Consider the following 14951-nt stretch of genomic DNA (forward strand, 5'->3'; position numbering starts at 1 on the left):
TCTTACTCATTGGTCAGCATGCTGAGCTGCACCTCTGTGTGGGTTGGCGGTGCTGCAGGCAAGGACATGCCTACCGTGATTGCTGGGATGGATACTCTTCGACAGCACGTTGATGCGACTCAAGCGCTCTTCGACTCCTACAATGGCGGTTTGCTCTCATCTCTGGAGTTGGGGCGTTCGATCTGGAATGTGTACTCTTCAACGAAGTCGGCTCGAAGTCACTGGGACGCGGCGTCCCCGTTTGAAGGCGAAGATGTTGCTGATATCCTGGTCTCCTATCATGCTATGAGGCGCTCGATTGCATCTGCTGTGGATTCTGCAAGCAGTAAGGTAAGAACTCCTTAATTGTGGAATGTGGGGCACCATTGCGCCGAAGTTATCATGCGTACTAACTCTGATTTTCACGAAGGGATCGATCTACGACAAAAGCGGTGTACGAATGATGGCTGTCGGCATGTTGCAGCTTTTCGAGAATGAGCGGAGCGACTTTCAGCAGGCAGCCCGGGCAAAGATCCCCGAATCTTTTCATGATAGCATCGCCGGTCCTGTGGCAAGCCTGGAGAAAGAATTTCAGAGTGCGATGAAGGCGTTGGCATAAGATGTTCAAGGCAACAGAGACCGAGAAACGACATATCACGGAGAGAGGGGATCGGGTCAGGCACAACAATACGTCCGTGCGACCGGATTCTTGGCTGCGTGTACTCCATTTCCTGCCCGCTATGCAGTCAACTGACTACTCAGCTTCCAAAATCTCACTGTGGCCCCGCTACAAATTAGACTTCTTACCCGAATCCCTATCATCTTCTCTGACCGCACCCAATTGCTTCGTTGTCGCATGTGACATGTATGTTACCGATGCATCTCCCATATGACTCTCGGTCTCGATTTTCCCTGCGACTTCCCTTTTCAATTTCATTTTCGTTTCGTACCATGCTTTACCATGCCACCATTTTGGAATTTTGGTTCAAAAATAATGTAGTCCGAGATTGGACCTCCACGAAATGTGGAAAAGATTCGCATATGTGGGCTTTGAGTGTCAGGTGCTGCAGCCTGCGGCAGAGAACACATGTGTTGACATTAGCTGTTCCATCTTGAAGGATAGAAAATTGAACAACGATCTTGCTCTTCTCTTTTCCAACACTGAGCCAAACTCTTACTGCTGTTGTGTATCTATGTGCCGTGCACAATCACTTTCAGCCGCTCTAAGTATGCCGTCAAAATCACTCTGTCATGACTCCCACGTCCTAGAATATTCCGGACCAGAACCATTGGCGATCGTTGGGATGGCCATGCGGCTCCCCGGAGGTATCAACTGTGCTGAGAAGTTCTGGGAGTTTTTAGTTGAGCAAAAGGACGGGCACGGCAAAGTTCCAAAATCGAGATATAACGTCGATGCCTTTCATCATCCCGCTCGAGCTGGTTCGGTGCGAACGCAACATGGGTATTTTCTGCAAGAGGATCCCACATACTTTGATCATCAATTTTTCTCAATTACCCCTTATGAAGCAGCCCGTCTTGATCCACAGCAACGGCTATTGCTTGAAGTCATCTACGAATGTATGGAGACTGGTGGACAAGTAGGCTGGCGAGGAAAGGGAAGAAACATCGGATGTTTTGTCGGAGTGTTTGGCGAGGATTGGTATGACTTGCAGTCTAAGGATACGCAAAGAATCGATCGGTATCATGTTCTGGGAACGGGATACTTTGCTCTCTCCAACCGAGTCTCATATGAATTCGACTTTACAGGCCCGAGGTATCAGTTCACTAAGCTGCTCACTGACACCATTGTTTCGGCGACATTGTTCATGCCAGCAGCTGACCAAGATATCAAACCACAGCATGACGTTGGCGACGGGATGCTCCGCATCAATGGTTGGTCTCCATGAGGCATGCCAAGCAGTACTTGCGGGGGATTGCGAGTCAGCTGTAGTGGCAGGCACTAATTTGATTCTTACTCCCACTATGACAACAACCATGTCTGACAATCTGGTACTTTCGCCCACTGGAGTCTGTCGAACTTTCGATGCCAAAGCAGACGGGTATGGTCGTGGAGAGGGCGTCAACGCTGTTTACATCAAGCGACTCGCAGATGCCATACGAGATGGTGACCCTGTGCGTGGGGTGATTCGTGCTACTGCAACTAATTGTGACGGAAAGACGCCGGGAATCACAACTCCCGGATCGGCAACACAGATGCAGCTGATTCGCAAAGCATATCAGCGTGCTCAAATCGAAGATATCACAAAAACAGCATTTTTTGAATGTCATGGCACAGGGACTGTGGCAGGAGATACTGCTGAAACCTCGGTAGTGGCAGAGCTGTTTCGTGAGACAGGTGTACTTATCGGATCGGTGAGTTCTCCAAACCAGCATCATGATAACTAAAGAATTTGAACTAATTAAGCTATTTTTGCAGGTCAAACCAAATGTGGGGCATTCTGAGGGTGCTTCTGGAATCACAAGTATCATCAAAACGGTTCTGGCACTCGAGAGACGAGTCATTCCGCCTAATATCTTTTTCAAAACACCAAACCCTAGCAGTAGGTTTTGCTCTGAATTTCAGCAACACAAATACTGCTAATAATCAATCCAGTTCCCTTCGAGGAATGCAAACTTGTGGTACCAGTAGAAGCGATGCCATGGCCTGACCACAAAGATCTGCGGGCGAGCGTTAACTGTTTCGGCATCGGCGGTGCCAACGCCCATGTACGCCCATTGTTCCCACTTTTTGCACAGTCGTTAACCTGAAATGACGAGGTGAACAGGTAATCTTGGAGCCCGCTCCAGAGCTTGAGCTAAAGTCAGATAACCTTCCTGCCGGTTTGTCTAGGAAGTTACTTCTCGTCTCCGCAGGTAGAAAAGAGGCCCTCCTGAAGCGATCGGAAGACCTTGTGAGATTCGCGGATGAGAAAACACATTCTCTTGACGACATTGCATACACTTTAGGTGAGAGAAGGGAGCACCTGAAACATCGGACTTTTGCCACGGCCTCTTCTTCAAATACCATCCGCTTCGATGAGGTACAATTTGAGACTGCCGCTGTCCCCGAGGTCACTTTCGTTTACACGGGCCAAGGAGCCCAATGGACGGGAATGGCGCGGGAGCTGATGACAGGATGTCAAATTTTCAAAAACCAAATATACCAGATTGATCACATCCTTCAATCTGCGATTCCTCCACCATCTTGGTCCATAAGAGGTAGGTGGTTCACAAATCAACGAGCTAAAAACTTCAAACGTTAACGTCCAACGTAAAAGCTGTTTTGATGGCTCCTGAAGCTGAATCAAGGATCAACGAGCCTGAGATTGCCCAACCCGTATGTACTGCCGTTCAAATTGCCCTCACGAGTATCTTGAGGAGGTGGGGAATCAAGATATCAAGTGTGGTTGGACATTCTAGTGGAGAGATTGCGGCGGCTCATACCTCTGGGGCCATTTCGCTTCGAAGTGCAATGATGATTGCTTATCATCGTGGTCGTCTCACTAAACTTGTTGTGAACGGATCAATGGCTGCGATTGGTCTCAGCCGTGTCGAAATTGAGCCGTGGTTGGCCAAGAATGCAGTCATTGCATGCGAGAATAGCCCACTCAGCACCACCATATCAGGGGAGTCATTTGCTGTGACAAAGACAGTCGATGCAATCGAGGCTGCCTATCCGGATGCTTTCTGCCGTTTGTTAAGGGTGAATAAGGCCTATCACTCCCGTGCGTATTAGTCCTTGATGCCTTTCGATTCCAACTTGCTAATATTTTGAGAAGCACAAATGACGCCCATGGCTGGAGAATACGTTTCCGCAATTGCCTCTGAGATTGAGCATTCTGAGTACCTCTTGCCAATGTATTCAACAGTGACTGGCGAGAAGATCAACCTTCCGAGTGAGCTGAATGCTGCCTATTGGAGCCAGAATTTGACTTCCACTGTGGAATTCAACAAAACCGTGCGAAAATTGCTCCAGGATAACTCACATCGTGACATTGTGTTTATCGAGATTGGGCCTCACAAAGCTCTCCAAGGTCCTTTACGTCAGATCATTGACTTGGTTCACCCCAAGAGTCAGACATGGTACATTCCAACTCTTTTACGGTGTCAAGACGCAGAGGAAACAGTTCTTCGAGCGGCTGGTATGGCTTGGGTTCGTGGAATCCATATTGAGCCAGCCGCAATCAACGGCTCCGGTAGAACAGTCCATTGCCTCCCACGATATCCTTGGTATCACAGTGAGCGACACTGGAGCGAGAGTCGCATCAGTGAAAATTGGCGGCTTCGAAAATTTCCACATCATGAGCTCCTCGGATCTAGGGTCTTGGAGACAAGCAGTCTCTACCCCCATTGGCGTAATCTGCTCCAAATACACGACTCTGCTTGGTTGAGTCATCACAAACTTTTCAAAGATATTGTTTTCCCTTGTGCTGGATATGTGGCGATGATAGGAGAAGCAATCCGACAACATTGTGGGTGCGATGGCTATGAAATCAAAAATCTGGTCTTGAAAAAGCCGTTGTTTCTACAAGAAACCACTGCTACCGAGATACTCACATCTTTGATCCCCGAGAGATTGAGTGACATTGCTGACTCTGAGTGGTTTGAGTTCACGATACTTGCATTGGATGGGCCAGAATGGAGCAAATACTGCCACGGATATGTTCGCTCAGCAGACCCCAACAAGTCTCCAACAGTCGTCAAGCAGCCACCCTGGGCACGCAAAGTTATTCCAAAGAATTGGTATCAGCTGATGAACCAGTTGGGATTGAAGTACGGACCTAGCTTTCAACGCATGCAGAGCATAACCGTGGACCCTGTCGAGCATGTTGCTAATGCAACGGTGCAAAGTGTTCAAGCAGATGTGGATGGTCAGTATTTTGTGCACCCCACACTTATTGATCAATGTCTACAACTTTTATCGGTCGCTGCGGTTAATGGATTACAGCGGCACGCCACATCACTCGCTATTCCAGCCTCTATTGACTTGATTCGCGTGACTGCTACTAGCGGAAATGCTTGGCTTCAAGCAGAAACAGACTCCAGTACTTCCTCTACGAGACTATCCGGACATGTGAGCATGCTCAGTGACTCAGGGTCTACCCTTGTGATGACGGGAGCGACTTTCATGTCTTTGGCAAACGATGATGGAGATGACGAAAATCCGGTTCCACTTCTCTCTCAAATAGATTGGGCACCCTGTTTAGACTTGGACTCACCGCAAGCCTGGCTGCCTTTTGAAGACAAAGACAGAGGTGTCTCGTTAGTGGCAGAGCTCACTTGCTGCTACATGCTTGAGGCAGCCTCCCAGGTTCAACATGCGGCGGGCGCAACAGATCATCTTAAAAAGTATCAGAGATGGCTCACAAAAGTGAACTCCCAACTCAAATCAGGGACAACACAGCGCTTCCTTCACATCCCCTGGAATATGATGACCAAAGAAGAGAGAATGAATCAAGCGGCCGAGCTTCGCAGACAACTCAGTCTCTACGGAGCTGAAGTACAGAAGGTGGAGGAATTATTGAGACTCGTCGCACAGAACTGCCACGAAATTGTGACAGGAGAATTGTCGGCGCTGGAAATATTGAGTATAGAGCGCCTCCGTGCACTGTACGAGTTTGGAAGCTCACTCACAGATTTGAGTCCGTTTTTGAGAAGTTTCGCCCACTGGAATCCTCGAGCAAGAATTCTGGAGATTGGCGCAGGTACCGGTGCCACATGTGCTCAGGTAATCGGTGCTATGAAGCCCAGAGATGGAAAATCAACATTTCAAACGTACACGTTCACAGACATTTCTCCGATCTTTTTGTCTGCCGCAGCTGAGAGGTGGGGCCAGGAAGAGAGGATCGAGTTTAAGAAGCTCGATATCACCCGAGACCCCGAGGAACAGGGTTTCTTGCTGGAGTCTTACGACCTCGTCATCGCATCAAATGTAGGCTGGAGAGACAACCCGCCTCCACTGTGCAGCTCATTCAATGTTCGAAATCCCGACTAATTGATGACCACAGGTTTTACACAGCACAAGTTCACTCTCAGAGTCATTAATTAATGTGAAAAAGCTCCTTGTCCCGGGTGGATTTCTAGTCTTGCAGGAGCTATGTCCCGGTAAGAACTGCCAGATGCGCATGCCGCGGATCGAAATTGATCTCTCATATCTCTGATATTGAATTCCAGAAATCTTGTACACAGACTTTATCATGGGTCTTCTACCAGACTGGTGGAATGGAAGCGACGATGGAAGACATGAGCGTCCTTATGTCAAGCCAGAACGCTGGCACGGCGAGCTTCTTGAAACCGGCTTTCTAGGCGCGATGTGCGTCACTCTGGACTACGAATATCCTTTTCAACAGAACGCCAATATTATTACTCGAAAGCCCATGGATTGTACGCCGGGACAAAAGATATCACTCCTCTCGAGTCGGGTTTCTGGGGCGTGCGAGTGGGAAAGAATGCTGGAAGCATCGCTGCAAAACCATGGATACAGTGTGAATTGGTTCACAATGGAATCTTTGCCGGCAGAAACGGATTGTATCATTTCGCTCATCGATTTATCATATCCTTCGCTCTACGACCTGGATGATGTTCGATTTGAGAAGATGAAGGCGCTCTTCGCGCTGAGTTCTAATTGCCCAATAATTCACCTGACTCGGAGCTTACAGATGAGCTGCCAAGATCCTCGTTTTGCTCTCGTTCTAGGTCTTTCCAGAACATTGCGTAGGGAAATAGTGGGAAGTATCACCACAGTTGAGCTTGATTGCCTGGATGGTGCAAGTGTTGATACGGTTGTCAGGTTATACAATCGGTCAAGACAGGTCGAAAAAAGCGGAAAACTCCGAGATGATGAATATATGATTCAGTCCGGACAGATTTTTGTCAGTCGAGTCAATTGGCGACCACTTCGCAAACTATTGGAGCAGAAACCGTCGCTTGATTCACCACGGGAACTATTCGTTCAACGATACGGACTTCTTGACAGTTTATCCTGGGAAACAAAAAAAGCCAGAGAAAATCTGCTGGAGCCCATGCAACTGGAGGTCGACATCCAATTTGTGGGCCTGAACTTCAGAGTACGTCCACTAAAAACACGGATTGAACTTGCCCTTTCGCCGAGCTAAAACTGGAACCAAATAGGATCTTATGGTTGCACTGGGCGTGATGGGAGAGTCAAACGAGCTTGGTATCGAAGCAAGTGCGGTAGTACGCACGGTCGGTGCTGGTGTCGCCCGATTCAAACCCGGAGATCGCGTGCTCATTTGTGGCAAAGGCCTATTCCGGTCGCGAACTGTCGTCGATCAAACTCAGTGCATTGGGATCCCTCCGAAACTACTATCAGAAGAAGCGGCCACGATTCCTGCAGTATATGCAACGGCATTCTATTCTTTGGTGACAATTGGTCAATTAGAGGCTGGCAAAGTAAGCAAATGAAAAAGACCTTGCTTTTGAAGACCGGACTACAAGTACTGACCTCTCGCGCAGAGTGTTCTAATCCATTGCGCGACCGGTGGCGTGGGGTTGGCCGCCATTCAGATTTGTCAGGAACTGAATGTGACAGTATGATTCAACCACGGCTTTTCCTGCTCAACAGATGAGTTGTGGCTGACCACCTTTGCAGATCTACGCCTCTGCTGGCTCACCCGAGAAGCAGGCTTACTTACAAGAAGAATATGGAATTCCGGCGACAAACATCTTCAACTCCAGAGATGATTCTTTCCTGCATGGCATAATGAATCGAACAGGTGGCGTGGGCGTTGATCTAGTCCTGAACTCCCTTGCTGGCAATTTGCTTCATGCGTCCTGGCGCTGCGTCGCCAAATTTGGCAAGATGGTCGAGTTGGGCAAGCGCGATTTCCTCGCCCATGGTAGCTTAGAGATGGATCTGTTCTATGGAAACAGATCTTTCTTTGGGGTTGATTTGCTGAGTATCATGGAAGAGCAGCCGCAAGTTTCACAGCGGTGGGTCTTGATCCGTTAACGCGATGTCCAAGAGGTCTGACTGACTGAAACTTGGCAGATTGATGAGTCAATTCGTGAACTGGTATACGGATGCAAAAATCCAGCCCATCAAACCCATGAGAATATTTGCCGCAAATGAGGTGGCAGAGGCTTTCAAATATATGCAAAGTGGAAAGCACATGGGCAAAATTGTGATAAGAATGCCCCGAGCCGACGAGCATGTCTCTGCCGAGCCTATCAAATTGCCCATGACACTTGATCCCACAAAGGCATATATTGTAGTGGGAGGCTTGGGCGGAATAGGACGTGCTTTAGGCAACTGGTTGGTGGAAAGGGGAGCTCGACACTTGATCATCCTCTCTAGATCGGCTGGTTCCAGTGAAATTTCTCATCTATTCTCTTCAGAGCTCGAAAGGCAAGGCTGTGCGGTTCATATGGTGGCTGGAGATGTTTCTCGGAGTGAGGACGTCACGAAAGCCTTTTCCAGAGCTGCCGGTAAGGTCATTGGAGGCGTAATCCAGATGTCAATGGTACTTCAGGTATGCCAATACTGTCCTCTACATGTGTCTACTGCTTATTTTCAAGGGGCCCTAGCTAACTTGCGAGATCAGGATGAGAGTCTGGCAAAAATGACGCATGCTCAATGGTTGCAAACAACCCAACCGAAAGTGAATGGTACTTATAATCTGCATCTTGCACTGAAAGAACACGAAAGGGGGCTGGATTTCTTTGTCCTCTTTAGTTCTATGTCAGGCATTGTCGGTACAGTTGGGCAGTCTAATTATGCTGCAGCAAACTCTTTCCTTGATGCGTTCGTCACATATCGTCGTCAAAAAGGGCTTCTTGCGTCTGTGCTCAACCTAGGCGTTGTTGAAGACATTGGCTGCGTTCATGAGGACTCAGCCACACTCAAGCGAGTGAAGGCCACTGGTGCTCGGACAATTCGGGAGGCCAACGTGGTCGAAGCGCTACATGCGGCAATATTGTCATCGAAATCGTCACCTTGCCGCGATGACCACACCTCCAGCGTGATGATGATAGGCGTGAGCTCGACAAAATCTCTTTCTGCTCCGGGTGTGACACCTTTGTGGGGCCTTGACCTTAGGTTCTCTACGTTTGAGAACCTCTGGAGCAAAACCGGACAGGAATCAGAAGCAGAACGAACTGATCTCAAAGAGTTTCTCGGAGAGATTGAGAACAACCCGGATTTGCTTGACGATCCTTTAACAGAGATAAGAATCATGACAGAACTCTGCAAGCTGATCAATGCTCACATGGCTCGAGATGAAAGTGAAAATGAAGACATGGCGAGCATCCCCATTGATTCTTTAATGTCGATTGAGATTCGAAATTGGTTCCGAAGACAATTGGCAATGGACATTAGTCTGACGGAAATCTCCAAGGCCGGAACCGTTGGAGGGCTCAGTCGGATCTGCGTGAGTACACTAAAGGAGAGGTACGCCACGTCTGAAAAGGGCCCGCAAAGGTGACGGGACTACCAGTGAACTATGTTTGAAACCCTAGAGAGATTGAAATGAAGCCTGGACTTCAACTGTGGGGTGGATATCCGGCAGAAAGCTGGCTGCAAAAAATGAATTTGGTCCTCCATGTATTTAATACCTGGGTAATAATGTGCCATAAATACAGTCCCCTCCCACTTCTTCACCTTCCACATTGGGTCTGAAAGAACTGAGCTTCTTCACGCAAATAATGCCTAAAAAGTCTCCATGATAATGGCTTGCGTATCGAAGGATCTCTTTATTAAGTGCAATCCGCCATTGATCTGGCAGTTCAGAGTGCTCCCACGTCAATCGTGAAGGCCGCCAGCCATTGCATGGAAGTGATCTTACGATGAGACAATCGAGCCCGAATCAGGCGGTCATCGATTCTCACTTGGTCTCCAACCCGGCAGTAATGCAAGACTCCTTGAAAGCGAGTCGCTGCGAACTTTTCACCCTCTCAAAAAAATCGCACTGACAATGCCCGTTGATCAATCCCAAACAGTCGAAGTATTTCATATTCCAAATCGAAAATTCCTGTGCCGCTATGCCTGAGATATGACTTGCAATTCAGTAGGTGCACCCTTTCTCAGGGGAAAAGAGTATTCGGTGAACTAGAGCACCCCTTGCTTCCGACGTGGGAACATCTCTAATCAAATGCGCCTAAAGGCAGGCCTTTCAACGTTAATCATCCTCCAAGTCTTCCTCCGGAATATTTTTACCTCGGGCACTTTAGGCATGAGCAAATCTCAGACGAATCCTGACTTCCAGGTCATCATTGTTGGTGCAGGCATTTCTGGCATTGGATTTGCCTGCCAGCTGCAGCGAAGACTAGGCTGCACTCAATTCATGATCTACGAAAGCCAGGATGGAATAGGGGTAAACCCTTCTCCCCCGCAGCCTTTTCATCCCGCATCTTATCTCTCGAAGTTGAAACTGATTGCCTGACAAGGGAGTTTGGTGGAGTCACCGTTATCCGGGTGTAGCCACAGACTCGTAAGTCATTAGGGCCACAATTGCCCTACCTGCAAATTTCCTCATTTGAGTGACTGACGTACTAACCGTAGGCCGTCGCCATTGTACTCCTTTACCTTCGCCAATATGCCAAAGACATCTCGTCCGCAAGCCACGGGTGATGAGATGCGTGAGTACCTGTTCTCGGTGTGCGCCTGCAATGGAATCCTAGATAGGATTCAGCTCAACACAGTCGTCACTAGGGTGACCTGGGAACCCATCAACGAAATTTGGAATGTTACTATTACCTCAAATGGAAAAGAGTCAACGGTTAGCGCTAAAGTGGTCATCAGCGCTGTGGGTAAGTTTGGAGCTCCTGATACGTCAATATTACAATCGATTTCGGGGGTCAATTCCTTCACCGGACCAATTATTCACACTGCACTCTGGGATGAAACCGTGCAACTTCGAGGGAAAGATGTGATAGTCATAGGTGCGGGCTGCAGTGCTGCACAACTATTGCCTCAGCTCCTTGCAAGCAATGTGCAAGTGAGGTCTGTGACCCAGATCATGAGGTCTCCTCATTGGGTTACGCGCAACCCTTATGTCGGCCACGCCGTTGATTTTTGGAATCTTGTTGTGTCGCCAATGTTGGGGTTCTCGTGGGGTGCTCTGGCAGTGAGGCTGGTCTTATTCCTCTTGTACGAAATATTCTATTTCGTCTTTTACCGGGATTTCATTTTCAGGAACATGGCACAAACATGGCTGAAACAACGGCTGCTGCAATATCTTGAGTCGGAAGCACCAAAAGAAAGCAATGCAGCCCTCAAGCCGAGGTACTGGTTTGGGTGTAAACGGGTGATCGTCGACCCCGGTTGGTATGCTGCGCTCAAGGATCCAAGGTCGCGCCTTGTCCTGTCTCGAAGTACCTTACACCTTCAGGACAATTTTTTGACTGTCGGCGGCACGGACAGTAAAGAGAGATTTCACGCAGATGTCATCATTCTGGCCACAGGCTACAACCCCTCCGCAAGTTTGCTCTCGTCGATTCAAGTTTGCGGCCGAAACGGAGCTGACTTGCAAAAAACGTGGACGACGCGGGGTGGTCCACAAGCATATTTGGGGCTCGCAGTGGATCAGTTCCCCAACTTCTACATGTTGTTTGGTCCCAATTCGTCTGTCAGTCACGGGAGCGTCATGGCGATCATCGAAAATTCCATTGATTATGTTCTGCAGCTTTTACGCCCGGTATTAGCAGGTGAGATTTCAACGGTGGAAATCAAGATGGGGCCATGTTCTGCTTGGACAGAGAGAATTCAAAACGCCACCAAGGAGTCGGTCTGGGTACGAGGAGGCTGCAACAATTGGTACATCGATGAGAACGGATGGAACTCTATGATCTACCCGTAAGTAACATTTATCAACCCGAGAACGGTCTTCTTGCTAGTAATCGATCTCACCGCCGGCGGTTGTGAGACTAATGCACCAGACATTGTCGTAGATTCTCACAAACTTATCATCTCTACACCTGTTTCCGTCCAGACTGGAGTCATTGGAGTGTCGATGCAGAGTCCAACACACAGAAAGAAAGGTCAACCGGTCCAGTCAAAGACATATCTTCAACCGATTTAGCTAGATGCTACAGATAGATGGAACGATCCCAACACTCTTCTCGATGAAGATCATCGTGTCTGACTTGAAATGAATGTGCAGTACGACTGGCATGGTCACTTGCAACTTAGAATCTTTGTACATGTGAATGCTTAAAATCGGATTGAGACTTTCGCTGTAAGGTAAAAAATACATGATTAATGAATTTTTCAAAATTCGGACTGTTTAATCTTATCAACCACGCCGAACTTAAGGGCGCTCGACCGTAGATGCTGGTGGTTGTGTGTGAGGTAATGAGAACGTCTGATGATACAAATCAGGAATCTTGACCAGCTTCCGCAGCCTGAAGGAGCCGAGAAATTATCTCAGGTGTCACCAAGTTCAATTTCGATTAGCTCATGACCAAACATGAGACATGTTTACGGAGATTGGCGAAAATGAAAATCAAAGTGAGGTCAGTATGAGCGATGGATGGCATCGTGGTACGACTGTATTGGAGGGCCGTCCGAGACGTTCAAGATGCCAGAATGATTGCTGATATTTACTTATTACTACCTGGTTCTTCGTTGTCTCGGACTCCACTATCATCCTGTTAAGACTGCATACATCGTATAGATATTCAACCCGTCCATAGAGCTTATATCACCCGGTAATACAAGAAACCCCCAGTGAACTATAAGCACGCTTCATGACACCATGTCCATAGCGGTTTCATTAGAGCTAGGTTGTTTGTCGAATATGCTCCGCGTGCTGACCTTCTCCTCCCCCCCCTTTCTTCAAGCCGATCGGATCTTTCACGCAGCGCTGCGGGATAAGCCGATCCCTTGTGACTATGGCACCTCGAATTATCAATGCAGTTACGGCAGATCATAGACAGATTGAGGATTGTTACAGCAAAGTTTTAAGCTCTCCCCATAATGATGAGAAGACTTGGTGGCAGAATCTCTTTACCTGGGAGTTGGCTCGTCACTCGATTGACGAGGAATTGGTCATCTGTCCCCGGTTCGAAAAGAAGGTTCCAGAGGGCCGGGCTATGGCAGAGGAGCATCGACGAGAACACCAATCTGCATGTCTCTAATACCAGTCTCGCATCTGCGGATGAGCTAAAACGTTGACAAAGGTCAAAGAGCAACTAAGGCAATTCCAGGATATGATTCCCACGAACCCACAGTTTGAGCCCACCCACAAGGCACTGGTGCAGGACCCTTTGCAGCATATCCATGAAGAGAAGAATGACGACCTGCCGAAGCTCGAAGGAAGTCTTTCCCCAGAAGACAGCGAAAGTCTCGCCAAGTCGTTGGGTAGGACCAAGATGTTCGTCCCCTCGCGTTCTCACCCCAGCGCCCCGATAGGCCCCCCGTGAAGACAGCGATCGGGCTTCTGACAGCTCCGATTGACCATCTGGGAGATCTTTTTCGGAGGTGGCCCCATACGTCTGGTGTGCCCAACCCATCGGCCAAGTGAAATGTTTCCAAGGGTTTCGTGGTGAGATCGATTGGTGCACGCATTCGTTAATAGTTCTGAAATGTGTTCGAAGATTGTCATCTGAAAGGCTAGTGAAACTTGGATATTTCATTGCTTTGAGTCTGAACGAGGAAAAACCCTTGTGCTATACGTCTCTTGCTACCGACGCCAAAACATAGATATGCACGAGTAGACTGGTCCATGTTACAGTTAGCTGAGACATTCATACCTATTGTCCTTTGTCAAAGTGGGTAGAGCATGAGAGAATGCAGCGGCGATCTGGCTACCGTTAAGAAGAGGCTATCAAGATACGTACACTCAATTTCTACAAACTTGATGTGACCACAAGTATGTCGATGGGATAAGCTTCCCCCACAAAAATTGCTGCAGCGGAAGCCACTTCAATATTGAAATATGACGGGGCCAATAATCACGGACTGGAGATTTGAGAGCTGTGACGGGAGCAGTGCAGTGGTAGCGTCAGTGGCTCGGCCACGGCGCGAAGCCTTTGGTGGGTTCACAAGACACAGTTCGCTCCAGTCGGCCAGGGACAGAAATTTCGAAACCAAGTACAAATCATCCGCGGGAATTGAGACAATCCCACTTGGCCATATCGGGTTTCGCCATCTGCAGTGTCCTGCAAAAGACTCCGCATGCTGGTCGCGCATGGATTCACTACACTGGGAGATGGACTTCGCAATGCCTTTTCGAATTTGGAACGTGAACGAGTCCCCAAACTTTCAACCCGCCTTGAAGGTGACCGTGTAGCAATCAAACGAAAGCCAAATTTTCCTTGACCGTTGTCTCAACTAAAGGGGTTTTCAACAGCAAGCGCGGAATCGATAGCTTCTTCTTCTTCTTCTTCTTCTTCTTCTTCTTCTTCTTCTTCTTCTTCTTCTTCTTCTCCTTCTTCTCCTTCTTCTTCTTCTTCTCCTTCTCCAGAGGCTAGTTGGTTAATCCATGTAGGCTGTTCAGTTAAAGGCAGAGTCAACTTGTCTTCTCTAATACTGTGAAGTGCCTGGAAATATCGCAAGTTTAATGTGCCTCCGATGTAATTTTTGGCTAGTTGTAACACCGCCTTCCTAGGTAACATACATCATTTGCTGAAATTAGATTTTATCTGAGTTAACCTCGCGTACCACATCATAGTCCGCACATCCCAGAAATATATGCATCACCCATCTGATCTTAGAGATTCTCAGGGTCAGTGTAAAGTGTAGGCAATCAGACGCCAGAGGCAGGAACCAGACACCGTCAAACCAACATGTTTAGCTGAAGTCTACACGCCGAAGACGTTGGTAGGGTGAGGCGGCAGAATTACCCGTAAGCGGTACAATCAAGTTACCAATCAAAGCTCATCCCGCAGAGCTGGGTCGCAGTGTGCTTACGTAGGCCACTGATAGTAAATGAACTCATTTGTATCCCTCACGTGCGGGATTGGAACAAATCACGTGCTCATGCTCCCCCCACCTGTAACAACGTACCGGTCCC

The 14951-nt window shown here is 48.3% G+C and overlaps 4 protein-coding genes across 4 annotated transcripts; 3 read left to right on the top strand and 1 right to left on the bottom strand.

The window, feature by feature from the left end:
• Positions 1-18: 18 nt before the first annotated feature.
• POX_e06173 (uncharacterized protein) lies at positions 19-598 on the top strand (the record flags this gene model as incomplete). Its single annotated transcript, XM_050114998.1, has 2 exons — positions 19-330; positions 410-598. 2 exons carry the CDS (start codon positions 19-21, stop codon positions 596-598), a joined length of 501 nt encoding a protein of 166 aa, XP_049967458.1.
• A 685-nt stretch (positions 599-1283) lies between these two features.
• On the top strand, positions 1284-11795 carry POX_e06174 (uncharacterized protein; the record flags this gene model as incomplete). Its single annotated transcript, XM_050114999.1, has 17 exons — positions 1284-1872; positions 1937-2352; positions 2417-2540; positions 2594-2706; positions 2766-3198; positions 3258-3704; positions 3759-5911; positions 5988-6084; positions 6154-7046; positions 7111-7392; positions 7456-7530; positions 7592-7932; positions 7991-8471; positions 8544-9368; positions 10101-10310; positions 10384-10427; positions 10499-11795. 17 exons carry the CDS (start codon positions 1284-1286, stop codon positions 11793-11795), a joined length of 8820 nt encoding a protein of 2939 aa, XP_049967459.1.
• A 1033-nt stretch (positions 11796-12828) lies between these two features.
• Positions 12829-13359, top strand: POX_e06176 (putative hemerythrin-like protein; the record flags this gene model as incomplete). The annotated part of the gene is made up of 2 exons (XM_050115000.1): positions 12829-13066; positions 13100-13359. 2 exons carry the CDS (start codon positions 12829-12831, stop codon positions 13357-13359), a joined length of 498 nt encoding a protein of 165 aa, XP_049967460.1.
• An 872-nt stretch (positions 13360-14231) lies between these two features.
• Positions 14232-14635, bottom strand: POX_e06177 (uncharacterized protein; the record flags this gene model as incomplete). The annotated part of the gene is made up of 2 exons (XM_050115001.1): positions 14232-14405; positions 14600-14635. 2 exons carry the CDS (start codon positions 14633-14635, stop codon positions 14232-14234), a joined length of 210 nt encoding a protein of 69 aa, XP_049967461.1.
• Between the last annotated feature and the right edge of the window lie 316 nt (positions 14636-14951).

This window comes from Penicillium oxalicum, chromosome V (assembly GCF_001723175.1).
Source record: "Penicillium oxalicum strain HP7-1 chromosome V, whole genome shotgun sequence".
NCBI classification, from domain to species: domain Eukaryota; kingdom Fungi; phylum Ascomycota; class Eurotiomycetes; order Eurotiales; family Aspergillaceae; genus Penicillium; species Penicillium oxalicum.